This window comes from Sinocyclocheilus grahami, unplaced genomic scaffold (assembly GCF_001515645.1).
Source record: "Sinocyclocheilus grahami isolate Dianchi unplaced genomic scaffold, SAMN03320097.WGS_v1.1 scaffold835.1, whole genome shotgun sequence".
Classification (NCBI taxonomy): domain Eukaryota; kingdom Metazoa; phylum Chordata; class Actinopteri; order Cypriniformes; family Cyprinidae; genus Sinocyclocheilus; species Sinocyclocheilus grahami.
Window position 1 is genome coordinate 207,606 of NW_015506014.1, and position 19,328 is coordinate 226,933.

At 35.5% G+C, this 19,328-nt stretch overlaps 1 protein-coding gene across 1 annotated transcript in view; it reads right to left on the reverse strand.

Annotated features, from left to right (window-relative positions):
* Window positions 1–19,328, reverse strand: part of grip2b (glutamate receptor interacting protein 2b) — a 156,266-nt gene that overhangs the window by 18,487 nt on the left and 118,451 nt on the right. The window contains exons 10-14 of the mRNA XM_016247423.1: window positions 11,913–12,053; window positions 9,824–9,976; window positions 8,930–9,119; window positions 6,650–6,657; window positions 1,035–1,098 (exon numbers count right to left, since the gene is read on the reverse strand). Of these exons, the coding sequence (XP_016102909.1) occupies window positions 1,035–1,098; window positions 6,650–6,657; window positions 8,930–9,119; window positions 9,824–9,976; window positions 11,913–12,053 (556 nt within the window). The remainder of the gene's footprint in view (window positions 1–1,034; window positions 1,099–6,649; window positions 6,658–8,929; window positions 9,120–9,823; window positions 9,977–11,912; window positions 12,054–19,328) is intronic.

The following is a 19,328-nucleotide window of genomic DNA, read 5'->3' on the forward strand; positions in this document are numbered from 1 at the left end:
TATATATATATATATATAAGCACAAAAAGAAAGCACACTACTTCCCAGTTATACAGTAAAACAGGGGTGCCCAAACTCGGTCCTGGAGGGCCAGTGTCCTGCAGAGTTTAGCTCCAACTTTACTTGCCTGGAAGTTTCTAGTATGACTAGTAAGAGCTTGATTAGCTGGTTCAGGTGTGTTTAATTGGGGTTGGAGCTAAACTCTGCAGGACAGTGGCCCTCCAGGACTGAGTTTGGGCACCCCTGCAGTAAAACATATATGGAGTTTGTCTCCCCCTACAGGATATTACAAATGCATATTTTGCATTTTGTTCCTGCATCTATAATAATTATAATACGTGAAATATTTCAGCATCAGATGTTTCAGTTGATATTTTACATATTCCAAATATGATCATTATAATATCATAAATTATATTATAAATATAAATGTATGATGGTAAGTATAATAAAGTCTTTTTTAAGACTCGTATTTCTAAGAAGTAAAAACAATTAAAATATATATATATAAAAAAAGGATAACAAAATAGGATTTTAGGGTTAGGAAAAATTATATAAATATAATAAAATATAAACAATTATATAAAGATAAATGTAGTAAAATAATGATAAATATATAAAACTTTATATTTAATATAAATGCAATAAATATTATTGCATAATAATGAATAATAATAAATTTTAGAAATAGAATAATATAATAAAAAATAAAAGATGTTATGTTATGATTATATTATTATAGTGTATATATATATATATATCAGAAAATATAATATAATAAAAATAAAATTTGTATTACTAAGGGGCAAAATAATTATCTTATATTTATACAAAAATGTATATAAGAATGTATATTTCTAAGAGTAAAAACATTTTATATATAATGCAAAAATGAATTTAAAAAAAGTTAGTAAAAGATTTGAATATCTATTTGAGGCAAAACTAATTATTTAACAAAGAAAGTATATTTATAGGCTCATAAACATTTCCATTCCTAAGTGTTTCTGCCAGTATTGTTAAGTGTTTGTTCATACCTGTGTGCCATGCTGCCTTTTTTAATGTCAGATATGATAAGAGGCTCTCCTGGTTTCTTACTGGCTGTAGAAAGATGGGAAAACACATCAAGAGTACAGTGTTTCAGCATATCACACACACACACACACACACACACACACAAGTTTCAAGCAAAAATGGAAACTCTTATCTGGATCCAGCATGAGCGTGAGCCAGACGTTCAGAGAGAATATTTTGTGCAGATGGAATAAAACATTTTAAGAGATTCAATAACAAGTGTAAAAACTCCCAGCATCCAGTGGCAGAGTGTCTCTCATAAGTGTTCTATTTAAGTGTCTTAATATACTATTAATATATTAAGTGCATGTGTATATATATATATTAGTGCTGTCAATCGATAAAAAATTTAATTAAATTAATCGCACATTTTTCTGAAATTAATCGCGATTAATCCAACCTAACATTAAATTAAACATTAATTTAATTAAACATTAAATATACTTTTATATTGCAATAATTTCACATTCAATCTTCAAATTAATGTACAAACAACACAAAAACAGTATATTTTTTTATATGTTTAATGGCATCTTTTTTTTATGACTGAAGACCAGTATCAATGATACCAATACTGATTTCTCTATAAAATTCCACTCGCCCCCCCACCCCATCGACACCCTCTACTAATGAACTGACGAGTTGAACCGGGTGTGTTAGATGAGGGAGACAGTGCTGGGCTGCTCCACGACAGTTTTGAAAACCATTTCAGAGACATGTTCTTAAATGTGACTCATATAAAATATATTACATGCATGCACAGTTTTAAGGCAGCTTTAATCACCTTTTTGGTAACTTCATGACTTAACTGACCACGACACTGCATGCACATAGTTTATTTCGCTCTTTGATATGAAGAGCACAGTACCATTTCTGCACTCGTTTAACTCGCGACTGGTGCTGAAGTGAAGTGGAACACGCGTCTGAAACGTCTCCCATTCTCAGTCGTTCTGCGACTGAATAAATGCACAGGAGAAGTGACAGAAGCAGCAGTTGTGAGTGTAAAATTGAGAATATTACTATTTTTGTGTCACGGATTGTAGTTTTAAGAGGTTATCAGGCGATAATGTACTTGTTTATAGCTGAAATGTACAGTTTGTTAATAAAGATAACGTCTATTTGAAAATTTGTTTTGAAGTTTTCGGAGCCGTGAGCTCCAGATCGTCTGCGCTCATGAACCCGCCCGGAGAGCGCCTCACCTCGGCCAGATCTTCTGGAATTTACCGCTGGCTCTGATGTCTCTGTAGTGGTTAAACATGAGATGTAATTCGTTTTGGGTAAATCTAACAGACAGTCTTTGGTCTCATTAATCTATTATTTGTTCCAGAGAAGATAGTTTTGGCAAAATCTCATGTTTATGTAAATTCAATGCTGTATATCAGAGCGCTGCCTTTGTGCTTTTGACTGAATTGCCTAGCAACTTTTTTGAAGGCCGTTGTTGTTTATTATTAAATATTATTATTCAATAAATAATATTTTATATAATTAATAGTATTTAATAAGAAAGGTATAATCAACGGCTAGCTGTGCATTAAAGGATTTTAAATGCATGACGTGGAGGCAAAGAACCGCCCGACGCGAAGCACGGCTAGCTGTTGATTATCCCACTTATTCCATGGTCATTTACCAAGTTATAGACAAGTTAAAACTAGTATTGCTCTTTGCAGCACAATATTTGACTGAATATGTAAAAATGACAGTTATTTTCGTCAGTTACGGCACGTTAGCGCTAGCATTCTGCCCGCTTCAATTCAGACACTGAAATAGTGCGGTAAGATCATATTTATTTGAATGAATAATAGCATTTATTTCATTTAATTATCGAGAGAGAAAGAAAGAAAGAAAGAAAGGACAGTTGTGTGTGCATTACCTGCATCTGCGCGTCTCTCTCTACAAACAACTAATTAGGCTACTTCAAAAACAGCAATTTTACACCTCGTTGCTGAGGAATATAATGTAGCGATCAAGTATCTAGGCTATTTTATTCATATAAATCGCGGGGAAGTGCTGACACAAAGTTTATGTGCGATCTGCGATCTCCAACTCTCGTTCTGTGTGTGTACGAGTAATGTGTGTTGGTTAGTGTGCATCAATTAAAGCAGCGCATTAATATAGAACGGTGATTAAACTGACTTGGAACTACCTGTGCATTAAACGGTTTTACTGCATACCTGCCAGCCAATCAGAATCCAGTATTCAGACAGACCATGGAATAAGGCTGTATATCGGCCTGCTCCACGACAGTTTTGAAAACCATTTCAGAGACATGTTCTTAAATGTGACTCATATAAAATATATTACATGCATGCACAGTTTTAAGGCAGCTTTAATCACCTTTTTGGTAACTTCATGACTTAACTGACCACGACACTGCATGCACATAGTTTATTTCGCTCTTTGATATGAAGAGCACAGTACCATTTCTGCACTCGTTTAACTCGCGACTGGTGCTGAAGTGAAGTGGAACACGCGTCTGAAACGTCTCCCATTCTCAGTCGTTCTGCGACTGAATAAATGCACAGGAGAAGTGACAGAAGCAGCAGTTGTGAGTGTAAAATTGAGAATATTACTATTTTTGTGTCACGGATTGTAGTTTTAAGAGGTTATCAGGCGATAATGTACTTGTTTATAGCTGAAATGTACAGTTTGTTAATAAAGATAACGTCTATTTGAAAATTTGTTTTGAAGTTTTCGGAGCCGTGAGCTCCAGATCGTCTGCGCTCATGAACCCGCCCGGAGAGCGCCTCACCTCGGCCAGATCTTCTGGAATTTACCGCTGGCTCTGATGTCTCTGTAGTGGTTAAACATGAGATGTAATTCGTTTTGGGTAAATCTAACAGACAGTCTTTGGTCTCATTAATCTATTATTTGTTCCAGAGAAGATAGTTTTGGCAAAATCTCATGTTTATGTAAATTCAATGCTGTATATCAGAGCGCTGCCTTTGTGCTTTTGACTGAATTGCCTAGCAACTTTTTTGAAGGCCGTTGTTGTTTATTATTAAATATTATTATTCAATAAATAATATTTTATATAATTAATAGTATTTAATAAGAAAGGTATAATCAACGGCTAGCTGTGCATTAAAGGATTTTAAATGCATGACGTGGAGGCAAAGAACCGCCCGACGCGAAGCACGGCTAGCTGTTGATTATCCCACTTATTCCATGGTCATTTACCAAGTTATAGACAAGTTAAAACTAGTATTGCTCTTTGCAGCACAATATTTGACTGAATATGTAAAAATGACAGTTATTTTCGTCAGTTACGGCACGTTAGCGCTAGCATTCTGCCCGCTTCAATTCAGACACTGAAATAGTGCGGTAAGATCATATTTATTTGAATGAATAATAGCATTTATTTCATTTAATTATCGAGAGAGAAAGAAAGAAAGAAAGAAAGGACAGTTGTGTGTGCATTACCTGCATCTGCGCGTCTCTCTCTACAAACAACTAATTAGGCTACTTCAAAAACAGCAATTTTACACCTCGTTGCTGAGGAATATAATGTAGCGATCAAGTATCTAGGCTATTTTATTCATATAAATCGCGGGGAAGTGCTGACACAAAGTTTATGTGCGATCTGCGATCTCCAACTCTCGTTCTGTGTGTGTACGAGTAATGTGTGTTGGTTAGTGTGCATCAATTAAAGCAGCGCATTAATATAGAACGGTGATTAAACTGACTTGGAACTACCTGTGCATTAAACGGTTTTACTGCATACCTGCCAGCCAATCAGAATCCAGTATTCAGAGATCTGCGATCTCCAACTCTCGTTCTGTGTGTGTACGAGTAATGTGTGTTGGTTAGTGTGCATCAATTAAAGCAGCGCATTAATATAGAACGGTGATTAAACTGACTTGGAACTACCTTTAAACGGTTTTACTGCATCCCTGCCAGCCAATCAGAATCCAGTATTCAGACAGACCATGGAATAAGGCTGTATATCGGCACGCTGTGATTACCTACGGCTGAATCACAGCCGTGCCGATATACAGCCATATCTCATATCTATGAGTGTGATATTGCTTATATATATATATATATATATATATATAAACAGTTGAGCTTTGTTGTTCCTGCAGGAGATTCAGTTCAAATCGGATTTCAACTCTTTTCTTCGCCTCAAAGTTTCTCATACACATTACTATACACCAAGCACAGCATTTTAACATGTTTCAGACATCTGAAGGATAAGATAAGAATTGCGTTAAAACACTCAAGCAGTGACTCTGACAGAAATGTTCAAGAGTCTTTTCACTGATGGATGGAGTGAATGTGGTACAAATGCAAAGCCTGTGATTCAAATCAGCCCTCATGCAAGTATAATACAAGTTTAATGGCCCATGATCCCTCAGTGTTTATGCCGTAAAGAAGCTTTAGAGGAACGTCAGATGGAAAGAAACCAGACAGACCCAAGAGCTCATAAACAAGCCCACGGAAAGCCTGCGAGAGCCGCGTAAACACTTCCTCAGAAAAATGAGGCTCTGTTGATCAGGGCTAATGTAACTCTATGACACGCACGAGATGGGACGCCCCGCATCGGGTGGTCTGGATACGGACATGCTCCATCAGGAAAACCCATACGCAGATGTGTTTAATGACCGGAGTGGATGTCAAAACATTTGTGTGGGTTTATTTTCCGTGCGTTTGGGGATATAAAGTTTAACTGCATCTTGGCGAGTTTGAGAAGCGAAACCGAGAATGGTAAAATAGGCCAGGGAGAGAGGGATCTTAAAATCTCCCCCAAAAAAGATTCAGAGGGAATGGCTTAAATGTTTTTTGGGATGATAACAGATCAGGAAAGCAACAGGAAAAACCCTGCAGTTTTTACAATACGTGATATGACTTTACAAAAATAAATGCAAATTAGTAAATTAAAAAGTGAGCTTGCATAAATTTAACTTAAATGACACAAGCCATCAATACTGTAACACTTTGCTTATATTACTGTTACTAATTTATTTATCTTGCTCATTTATATTATAGTATTTTTTCTTATATATTATATTAAATATATTTAAACAGTTATTTTAAATTGTAATATTGTTTGATAATATTACTGTTTTTACTGTATTTTTAATTAAGCAAATGCAGCCTTGGTGAGCATAAGAGACTTTCAAAAATATTAAAACAATTATTTTTCCAAACTTTTGATCAGCAGTGTGTATGCATATTATTATTATTATTGTTGTTATTATTATTATTTATTTATTTATTTTAGATTTTTTTTTTTTATTTATGTATTTATTTTTACATTATTTTTAAGATATATTTGTAAATATTACAATAATACAAGATTATCTTGCATACCTTTAATCTATTACCACAAATTATTGTTTGGCTATAATTATGATTAATGAATCAGAGCAAAAAATTATAATTTGCAAAGTCAAAGTGTTTTGCAGGTTAAAGTCATTTGCAGGTTATTATGAGAAAGATAACCAAAAGTTGTGTGCAGTTCTAAGTGGGTAGTTCGACTTCCAGCCCAAACACCACAAATGTCACACACTGCCACAGTACAACACAAATCAGATCACTCGCTTCAAGCAACAACAATCTCACACAAGGAATGACTCACGCACTGAGCTACAAAAACAAACAGAAACTGACAATTACAAATCTGAACAAAATTACGGAAAGTCAATTTAGGGTCTTATCCAGTGGCAGCAAATACAGTAAAATGTTGAGTTTGGCTCCATTGAGGCTTTTGTTTTTGTTGGGTTTGCTGACATGTCTTTGGAAAGAGTGTGTGATTGTATCAACTTAGTCTCAGATGTTTAAGATAAAAATAAAAAGAATCTGAAATAAAAAGAGACCCATGAGACCGCTGTTGACATACAGTAAGAAGAGCTATAGTTAGCAAAATGCTAGCCAAATGTTAGCAAAACAGCTGAAATGGCACCTTTGTAGCAATTTAGTTTCCTACAATTTCTTCGGACAAATACAAAAAGACCCATGAGAAAATTGTTGACATACAGTAAGAGTTTAGAGCTATGAAAGGAATGTGGATAACATTAGTAAAACTAAACCAAATTTGATGAGAAATGTTTGACTTAATAATACACTGTAAAAAAAAACAACTGTTATTTTACAGAATTTTACTATTTTATTTTACAGTTTTTTTCATGTATTTTTGAAATACAGTTAAAAATTTTACAATTACAGAAATAGAATGTACATTTACAAATCCAGTGTAAAATCACATAAAAAAAATGTCAATGTACATAACACCCCAAAAAAATATTTTTTGAAGATTTTTTTCCACATAACACCAATTTATCGGCGCGCGCTCTCTCTCTCTCTCTCTCTCTCTCTCTCTATATATATATATGTATATATAGCATTAATAATATAATATTTCATAAAATTAGTTGCGACAGTATCGATCCAAGCAAAAAGCAGTGCATGCATGTCATTCCACTCACAAATTACGCCTTGGATTCACTTTATTTGTCTCAAATCAGCACAGATTTTTCTTCTGCCAGCTTACTCTAAGCAGAGTCTCAGTAACTCGTGAACTAAGCAGTTATACTTAACTGAAGTGAACTGATTGTTATACTTCAGTTATGAACAAACTGTTGCTATACTGTTGTAGTTGTGCGATAATCTTTATACTGGTATATTGTTGCAGTTTTGAACAAAGAATATTAGTAAATTGCAGTTCTGAACAAACTATATTGGTATATTCTTGCAGTTAAGATGGAATATTCTTGCAGGTAGGTGAATAAGAGATTAAATCACTGTTTTGCACTTACGGCTGATTATTGGAATTAAAGAAGTGTTCAACCTTAATGATAATTTCAGGTTTTTACTTAACTTTCCACAGTATTTAAGTAAAGCTCCTTATTGAACATTAAAAGCTGAAGAAAATACAGAAAATCTCATGTAAAATGACAGCAAAACACTGTATTTTTGAATTACGGACAATTACTGTTATTTAATGTGCCCGTTATTTTACACTAATTTTACAGTTTTTTTACGGGATTTTTTTTTACAGTGTATAGTAAGCAAAATGTTAGCAAAAATTAGTATCAACTAGATGTTTCTCCTTAAAGTCATTTGGTCAAATAAAAAGAAACTCAAATGAGACTGTTGACATACAGTAAAGGTTTAGAGCTATAAAATGAATGTGGATAGCATAGGGCAGATAATTTGGTCTATGAAGAATTTGACCAGAAATGTTGGCGTTCGTATTGAGATTTTTGACTTTTGATTGAAATCTTTGGTATCTTGGCAAGCGCACTTTGAGGCATTATTGAGAGCTCTTGTGAAACTCTAGATGTGACATGAAATTACTGGTGGCTTTTTCTCAGGAAAAAAAAAAATCTGAGATGCATGAGACCCAAATTAGGATCCATCTGCTCTCCATTTAATCTCATTGCTGTCTAGGAAAAAGCATTTGAGATGTTAAAGAGATTCTTTTTTTTCATTTGTCTTTCCAGCAGACTGAGTTTCATTTTGGAGACCCTTCCTAAACATTACCCTCCCTTTAAGAGCACAAAGTGTGACAAAGAAACATTTCAACCTCTTAAATAAAAAAATGTAAGTCTCTTTCTTAAACATCACTGATAAAAGGCATGATTTTTTTGCAGTGTGAGTTTCCTGCTGAGTGTTGACCCAGATTCGGAGGTAGTATCACATCCAGCTTGATCATTTTCAAGTGTCTCTCTCCAAGTCAGTGTACGCTGACTCTGTCATAAGGCATACATTTAAAAAATACTGATATCGTTACAAGATCTGTATGCAGTTTTTAATGGAATATCTGTCCATTGTGGCACCTTATAGTGTTTATATGTGCTTGAGTGAGCATGGATGGCTGTGTTTTGTGTACACGGTTGAGTTAATATTTGGGACGTACCTTTCGGCCGAGCTGTCCGGTTCTATGAAGCGGATAAGAGGGGGTGCAGAGAGGGTCTCTGTCGCAAATATTCCACCTTGCAGCTGAACCCCAAACCCATTTAGAGGGTCTCCTCTCAGAGTGACCTCACTGGACTCGGTGTGGACGATCTGACCACCAGGGCCCACAGAACTTGAGGCTAAAGACACAGCTAAACAGAGAGAGAAAACACCACAGAAATATCATAAATGCATACAACATTAAGGGGCTGTTCACAAAGAATGTGTTTTTTGTTTGTTTGTTTTGAACTCCACATCATGTGTGAGATGCTGCAAAAGACACAAGATGTGAGGGCAACAGTCAAACAAATTCTGTGTGAATGGTCCCTAAAAGTGAAACTTTTTTTTCCAAAACCTATATAAAAACGTGAACGTGAAACGTTATGATAGATAAAAACTAATAAAATCAATTTAATGAAAAGTAGACTATTTACTCAATATTTGTGTTCACTGTGTTTTTGTGATAGGGCTAAGAGTATTGTGCTGTTAGCGTAGTAACATGCTAACATCCAACTCTACTAAAAGTTTAACTGATAGATAAAAATAGATGTGTATGTGCTATGTGTTACCGTCTCTGTCATCTAACCCTGTCATGTGCTGGCAAAGGACCAGCAAATGGACCAGCATAAACCAGCAAAGGACCAGTTTAAACCAGCAAAGGACCAGCATAAACCAGCTTAAACCAGCATCCCAGCGTCAAAACATACCTAACCAGCATATGCTGGTTTTTTCAACAGGGATTTAAAAGCTGCTTACAGCATGTAGATGTTTACAAATCAGTCACTTATGAGATGTCATGAAATGTAATAATTTGCTTTTAGACCATGTCAAACAGAAAACCCATCCAGTCACCTACAGGAGCTTTTGTGCTCTTTTTTCCTTTGTCGTCTCTTTAGCATGGAGTTCCGTGGGCTCATGGGAGGAGCAGCCCGGGGCAGCGTGCTGGAACCCTGGCTGGTCATGCCTGATGTGGTTGTGGACCCAGGAGAGAAGTTAGTGCAGACTACCGCTAGAGAGAACAGAGGAAAGGAGAGAGAAAGTCAGGCGGTGTAGCTGCATTTAAAAACATCAAATCAAAGAGATGGAAATGGTCCAAGAGACTGAGCGGCTCACTGCAGGTTAATAATCCATATTCTATTGGTTCCTTGCTAGTCTTTGCAGATCTATCCACTAAGCATTTGTTATTTAAGGGGACGTTATATTGGATTTGGAGGCAACCGCTGGGAGTTGGATGTCTGGGTTAAGAACAATATTCCATATTAACGTAATGCTATTTTACATGTAAATGAAGATGGATGACTTCAACTAGAGAGGTAGATTATCTGAAGAAAATGGGACTTGGTCAGTAAAAATGGCATTTTGGTGCAGGAAACCCAGGCTAAATAAATGCTAATAAAAGTGGGGTCATATTAGTGATACTTATTATACTGTAGTGATATATGACGCACAGGTTATAAAGAAGCCACATTCAAACCAAGAATCTTTCTATTGGCCAGTGCAGTAAATTCGCGTGAACATCTTGAACACGAGAGAAATATGCGAGGTGAACTTTTCCACTTTCATGCAGAACTCTCAATTGTGTGGACTAACTGCTTCTTTAGATGAGGATTTTATTTCTCATAATTGCAACATTTTTTGTAATTAAGATTTTTTTCTAATTTTATTGCAAATGTATGTGACCAACTAGAACATGAACGAAATCTGCAAGGAGATTTTTGCCCTCATGCAAAACTTGCAATGACTGGTCCATGAAATGTCACGCAAATGTATGTGACAAACTCTACACAAACCAAATCTGTGAAGGAAACTTTTTTTTGCCTTAATGAGAAACTCCCAACTGTGCGGACTCCCATTTAAATGACTATATAATCGTTCACAACATTTTGTGTGAATTCGCAATACCAACTTGAACACAAGAAAAATATGTAAGGGAAACTTCTTTGCCCTCATGTCAAACTCTCAATCGAACTCCTATTTGAACGACTTAATATCATCTGTGAAATTTTGTGTGACCAACTGGAAGCACAAGTGCAATTTACAAAGCAAAAAATATTTTGCCCTCACATGAAAAAATGTGCAGACTGCTATTTAATGACTGGGTATCGTCCATGAAATTTTGTGCGACCAACTTGAACACAGGCAAAATCTGCAAGGGAAACGTTTTCGCCCTCATGTTAAATCATGCAGACTCCTATTTAAATTACATTTAAATGATATCATCTGCAAAATGTATGCGAATTTGCATTATCAATGTGAACAAAATATGTGAGGAAAATGTTCTCACTTATATGTGTGTGTAGAGTCATATTTAAAATACTAAATATTGTTTGCAATATTTGTGTGAATTTGCATGACCAACATGAACACAAGCGAAATTTGGAAAACTCTTTTTGTTCTCATGCAAAACTCCCAAATATGCGTAGTCTTATTTTAATGACTGGATATCATCATCGACAATTTGCTCAAATTTTTACAATCAACTTAAAAAACGAACACAATCTACATGAGGAACATTTTCTTCCTGATGTGAAATGCCCAGTTGTGAAAACTATATATATATTTAAAAAAAAAGTCAAATCATCTTCATAAAGCATGGTGTAAAAATTATGTAATGTAGTTACATTTGCAGTAATCCTGAGAACTGGATGGGTTACTGGAAGCAGAGGTCCATGTCGACGTCTTACAGTGACCAGGATGTTGAGAATGGCAGTAGTTCACACAGGGGTCCCAGCAGTGCGGGTGGTCACTTTTCTGAACTTTCACTAAACACAGAAAATGAATTAGTAAATTGAGATATTAATTACATGATTCTCAGAATAAATATCAACAAAATGCAAAATACATATACATTTTTATATAAAATACATGCGCACACACACACTCGATGTGGCTTTAGTCAAATCATCTTCATAAAGCATGGTGTAAAAATTATGTAATGTAGTTACATTTGCAGTAATCCTGAGAACTGGATGGGTTACTGGAAGCAGAGGTCCATGTCGACGTCTTACAGTGGCCAGGATGTTGAGAATGGCAGTAGTTCACACAGGGGTCCCAGCAGTGCGGGTGGTCACTTTTCTGAACTTTCACTAAACACAGAAAATGAATTAGTAAATTGAGATATTAATTACATGATTCTCAGAATAAATATCAACAAAATGCAAAATACATATACATTTTTATATAAAATACATGCGCACACACACACACTCGATGTGGCTTTCTCTCTATATTGTTCACATTAGTCCTCATTTAAACACTGAAAATCCATCATTTGGAGCCTTGGGGGTCTGTTGAAGTCACATTCGAGTGATAATATCTGTCTCTAATACTGGTCTGTGGAAAATGATTGTGCATGCAAAACAATGAGGAAGCTCATCAACAAACAGGCTAATGAAGTCCTGCTGCTAGAGGCAGGCCGTATAATTGAGTGCCTCGGTGTGCGGGTATGTGCTTGTTCTCATTTGTATCTCCAAGCACTCATAATGCAGTAGGTCTGATAGGAGCAGAAGACTGAATTTAGAAGAGAGTAAAATTAATTGAATAAATTGAACAAGCACACTTGAAACAAGTAATTTATTACAGGGCAGTGGTTCGCTACTGGTTTCGCTATGCAAGGTCAAAATTGTTTATCATGCAAGAGTAATAGAAAAACAAATATGAAATCTATTAATATTACCATGAACTGCAACATTATTAACAAGACATAGGTTTAATATTATAAGACTTTGTCTCACAAATGCAATACAAAACTGTAATTTTATATCTCATTTCTTGTAATTGAGACTTTTATTCACGTAACTGGGTGTTTTTTTCTCATAATTGGGAATTTTATTTATTTATTTTGTCGTAATTTGCAACTATTTTGTATCTGTGACTGTATTTGCTGTAATTGCAACTTCATCTTGTGGCTGACTTCATTTGTCATAATGACATCTTTGCCACTACAGTATCTTGTAAGTGTGGCTTAATTTCTCATAAATAAGACTATTTATTTTGATTGCAACTATCTCATATTTGTGACATCATTTCTTGTAACTGCAACTATTTTGTAACAGTGACTACATTTCTTGTAATTGCCACTTTATTTAATTTATTGAAACGGTGAATTAATTTCTTAATTAATGTAATTGCAACTACAGTATCTTGTAGCTGTGGCTTTGTTCTCATTATTAATGCATTTATTTAGTTTTTTTTTTCATTGTAATTGCGTTTTTATTATAACTGTTATATTTCTTGTAATTGCGACTAAGTATTTTGTCATGCTCATAATTGCAACTATCTCATTGCTCATAATTTCTCATAATAGCGACTATATCTCATAACTTCATTATTTCTCATAATTGCAACACGGTTTCTCATAATTCTGAAATTATTTCTCATAATTACAACCATCTCATAATTACAACATTATTTATGACAATTGCAACATTATTTCTCATAATTGCGACTTTATTTCTCAATTGTGGCTACATCTCATTTAAATATGATTTAAATCTCAATTCTCGTAACGACCTCTTAATTTCTTATAATTACGGGTTTTATATCTAACCATTGTGATTTTAGATCTCATACATAATTGTCATTTCTCACAACTGCATTTAAATTTTTTGTAACGTGTGTCTATTCTTATTCTAATATATCATCTTTAATTTTACAATCTTTTTATTTGCTTATCTGAATCAAAAACATATTTCTATAAAATACATAAAACTGTATACATAAAAATACATAAAACACAAAGTCTCTACAGATAATAATAAAGATGTTTGAACTTATTACTGGAACTAACAAGCTTAGCATATAAGACAGATGCAATTCTTTACCTTGCTGGAAAACCCTCAAGCTTGTAGCTAGTTTCTAGCTGGTCCAAGTTAGTCATTAGCTGGTTGACCAGCTACCACTTTCCAAAAACGGCCAATCTTAACCCTGTCTAGCTGGCAGCTGGTTGGTTGATGGTCCAAGGTGGTTTACCTGTTTAGACCATCAACAAACCAGCTGCCATGTTCCAAATTTCAAGACCAACTTGGGATTTTCCAGCAGAGTATTACTAATGTGAAACGCCCTAACTAAGTAATATAACATTCAACAACTTAGCTTTAACGTAGCTTAGCTTTACCCTCCTCCATCTCTGGAAAACCATAAGAAGATTTAAAACACTCAGAGAGTGTGTGGTTACACTTTAAGGTTTTAATGAAGTCTACTCACTACTTCTTTAATATTTGGTACATTACTAAACAAACCTTTAAACTTCTGCACATATTAGCATTCTATTAGCATTATGTTTGCATTTTTTTGCCACACAGAATGTGACAAGACGTTAAAAAATGCCACTTTCAGACAGATTTTCACAAGCCAGGTTAAATACTACTATCTGTTCGTCTGAGCACCAATGAGGCATCTTCTAACGTTTGAGTGCTAAATCCCTCTTCCTTGTGGCTTATGCTAAGCTCGTCTGCTATGGCTCTAAGAAACACAACTCTGTCTCTTGATGTAGGAATTGGGAACACCAGGAACGATGACGGTAAAGTCTCCCACACAGGCTGATGTGACGGGAGCTTAATTTGAGTAAGGAGATTACAATACTGCTTTTTTAAGACCACGTCATTTATCTAAAACACGAACTGAACCAGCAGGTGACTGACGCTAAGGTTATTAGCAGTGGTTTGGGCTAATTTGGTAATAAATTATATGCAGTTTAATTCTGTATTGCAGAATACAGACATACTATATAAATAAATAATCTGAAAAAACCTGGACTACCATCTTGCCGTGTTCCATCCAAAGTGGGATGTGCAACATGGGTCAGTGACATAAAACTATTAATGTATTCAGAAATACATTAAAAAAAAATGCATTTCCTACATAGAATGACTTTGAAAGTAAAACGACATAATCTTGTATTACTATTATTTTATTATTTAAAAAACACATGCTCTACTGTTTGAGCTATAGAAATTCTAATAAAATATTACAAATATCTGTATACAAATATATATATATATATATTAAAAATGTATGCAATGACATTTTGCCAAAATATCGTAAAAGTTTTAAAAAATATAAACAGGAAATTATGTCATAGAGATTTCTGTCGCATTTCTCATAAAGTCGCAATTATGAGAAATAAAATCTTAATCATGAGAAATAATGCTGCAGTTGTTATAACTGTAAATTAATTTATTGTAATTTTGGATACAGTATCTTGTAACTGTGACTTCATTTCTCATAAATGAGACTTTATTTCTCTTAATTGCAACTATATCTCATAATTACAACATTACTGTTATAATTGCAACTATATTTTATGATTGCAAAATTATTTCTCATAATTGCAACATTATTTCTTGTAACTGTGATTATTTTCTAACTGTGACTTCATTTCTCATAAATTATACTTTATTTCTCGTAATTGTGATTATATCACATAATTGCGTCATTGTTTCTCATAGTTTCTATAAAACAGGAAATTATGTCATAGAGAGGTAAATAAATCTATTAAAATATAAATTGACTTCTGTATGAAAAGGCAAAGTCACTTCAGGTTGTTACATGTCATGGGTTACAAAAAAACAAATTAAAAACTTTTTCCTTGAAACATATTAAAAAACTTGTGCACTTTAAAATGTGGTGTAGTAAAATTATTTTTTAAAAAGTCATTAAATGTAAACTTTTTGTTGTTTTTCAAAACCATACAAAGCCATTGTGAATACAGATATTACAATGGCACATTTAAAAACGGACTGCTGACTGCTAACTTCAAACTTGTGTAATGTAATATCAGTGTTGCTTTGGATAAAAGTGTCTACCAAATATGCAAATATATTAAAATGTACAAATTGTATTCTTCCTCACTTTAAATCCCCGGATCTCAAAGACGGCAATCCCAAATGAGCTTGTTACCAGACGTACTTTCTTTTCTTTCCCTAACAAGGTCAGCTACAACATTTGCATATATAAAATCTGAATCGAAAATGTAGGAGCCATATGGCAAAATATCAAACTCCCATTTATTTCCTGGGTGAAGTTTCTATGTATTATTGACACGGCTCCGCGAGTGGGTGTCAATTCTTGATTGAAGTCCTGCCGGGGCTGAAAGTTCACACTCGCAAATATGTTTTTCCATCATTACAGCCTTCCACCTCCTCTCTCGGGTTCTCAGCGCGGCAGGGAATGACCTATATAGTGCCATGCGATATTTCGACAGGACAGCTCAGATGCTGAAAAACTAAACTACTTTACTTGTCCATATCCATTAGGGACGTTTGTTCCTGTGCTCAAAAATCTGGGCATCAGGGCTTTAATGGCATCATAAACTCTGTTTACGATGTATGCGAGCAATGCATGGAATTCAAGAGGCCATCTTGTCGGGTTTAAAGCTTTGGTGAACATGGTGGCAACAGTGGGGCAAAAATTGGACTAGTTGGAAATTGATGGGCATCTAGGGTTCTGGATGATTGCAGAACAAGAAATAGCAAAAACGTCAAAGTAAAAACAACCATCTGAAGTTTCAATATCTTCTATAATTGAAGTTGCCCAGTCATTGAGTGCATCCATGAAGTCGTGCAACTACAGAGAATGTTTATATGCTCAATAGCTGGATTTCCACCCAAAGCTACTAATTTAACTTAAGCACAAAATTGGAATATCAGATACATCTGGAATATCAATAAACATTTGGAAATAAGCATTATACAGAAATATTTTGCATATCTACCATTATTCGCATTAACCTTTTATCACACAAGTGAACAACTATCTAAAAAAACAATCATAAAAAAACTTTTTTTTGCGAATTAAAGGATTTTCTTTTTTTTTTTGGAGATTTCTTCACTTGTTTCTGATGCGATACTTCAAAATGTGCTAATGATAATATGCTATTGGAAGTAGGATGTGCAATATAAAATCCCAAAAATGAAAATTTGCTGAAAATGCACTCACCCTCAGGCCATTTTAAGATGCAGATGCAGATACATTTTAATTCTTCGTCAGAACAGATTTTGGAGGAATATAGTATTACACCACTTGCTCAACAATGGATCCTCTGCAGTGAATGGGTGCCGTCAGAATGAGAGTCCAAACAGCTAATAAAAACATCACAATAATCCACAAGTAATCCACACCACTTCAATCCATCAATTAACATCTTCTAAAGTGAAAAGATGCATGTTGGTAAGAAAAAAATATAATTTCATCATTTTAATTTCAATTTAAACTTCATAATCCATAATATTGCTTCCTCAAGAGGAAAAGTCGTTTTGACTGAATCAGGAGAGAAATATGCACAGATCAAGCATGGTTTACAAGCGAAAACAATTCAAAACAGCTCTAAAAACTTATTTTGGTGAATTTTGAAGTGAGAGGACAACTGGGGATGGACTTAATCACTGGATGAAGCGTTATTATGGATTATACCTCATATTTTGGCCAGAAATTATAGTCTTGGATGGATGTTTTACAAACACACAGCATTTCACTTCATAAAAACTCCATTACTTGATGGACTGGAGTGGATTACTTGTGGATTACTGTGATGTTTTAATCAGCTGTTTGGACTCTCATTCTGACGGCACCCATTCACTGCAGAGGATCCATCGGTGAGCAAGTGATGGAATGCTGTATTTCTCCAAATCTTATGAAGAGACAAACTCATCTACATCATAAATGGCCTAAATTCAGATGTGTACACTCACATGTAACAACTTCAAAGTCAAGTTAAAAACAATCATTTAAAGTTTCAGCATCTTCTATAATTGGAGTCTTTCCAATCATTCGGTGCATCCATAAAGTCATGCAATTATAGAAAATGTTTACACGCTCAATGATAATAAGCTATTGATTAGATTCTCGCTGAAAATAGTCAGAGAGCTCACGCAGGCTTCTAATTCAGGCTTTTAGTGCAATGTGCTCTGCACGGTCGGACATCTGTTCATCTCCTGCATTTGCATATAAACGGGGCTGAAAATAACCAATCTGGGTCTGCGTCCACCGTGTCTCGGTTTGATATCGAGCCGCTATCTGTTGGTTTTCTAGGGTGAGCAGGTCTCCGTGATTAAATCTGTCCTGCGGTCTAAAGCTCGTGGGGCGACATCAAGCAGAACGAGAAGCTAATTAAATGAGATGACAGCAGATGAGATGACAGAGCAGTCTCGCCATCGCCATGTTTTCTCGTCCTTATTTGTGCATCCGAAGAGGATACATATGTGAAGTTTATATCGCTATAATTAGAAAGAGATTATTATGACCTCGTTTGGAATAAACAGGGAAACAAATGGTTACCATAGACTTCGACAAAAGTACTGTGGTTCAATATGATGGTCAAGAACGATTACCATGATCATATTCCAATGAATTTACATGGTACTCCACAACCATAATGAACTGATTTGCTCAATGACAACGCTGCAAAAAGTGATTTTCTTCAGTACTCTTGTCTTGTTTTACAGTACAAGTATTTAAACATTATTAAATCAAGATAAAATACAGTAAAATGGCACTCATTAAGACTTGTTTTCTGAAAAATGTTTCAAAATTAAGTGAGTTTATGATTAAGACAAGAGCAAATAATTGCCAATAATCTTAATTCAAAGGGAAAACAGGTTTAATTTTCTTACCCACCCTTATATATAGATGCTCTTGTTTTAAGAATAAACTCACTTATTGATTATTAGGGCTGCCCTCGACTAAGGATTTTTCGGGTCGACTAGTAGTTGTTCATTTGAAGCATTAGTCGACTAATCGTCGTTTATTAAGTAGACATTTCACTCTCTATAGATATATTTCATACATACACCGAGTTCTGTGGTCAAGTTGACTGAATCAGGGCCTGAGACGGGCGACCCAGAGATGGAGGGAGTTGCTCTTCTGCACAGGGCCGGGCAGAGAATCTTTTGTTTCCTTTTTTTCCGCCACTGACCTCGCGGTCAGTACCCAAATACTCGACAAAAGAGCAATTTCTTCTATCTCTGGGTCCCCTGAGGGGACGGGGGGTTGTGGGCGATCCAGAGCCGTATCACACTCACCCTCCTCTCTCGCCAGTGAGCAGCAGTGGGCGGATCGGGAGGATGAACCAACAGACTACCCACGCACCCTCTGCTCAAACGCAGGTCAGTGTTACACACACCCAGACCCCGCCTCGGACCGTCTACGAGACGTCTGCTTTCTTCCGCGCTGCCCCACTGCGGGTACGCCTGTAGTTCCGTTGATGCCACTTACGCGGTGTCTGGGAGCCTGGCTAGAGCTACCCAGCCCGTCTCGATGGCTCCTTCGAACCGTCAGGCTCGGCTATGCGATTCAGTTCGCCCGGCGCCCTCCCAAGTTCAGGGGCGTCCACTTTACTTCAGTGAAAGCAGCAGATGCCCCTG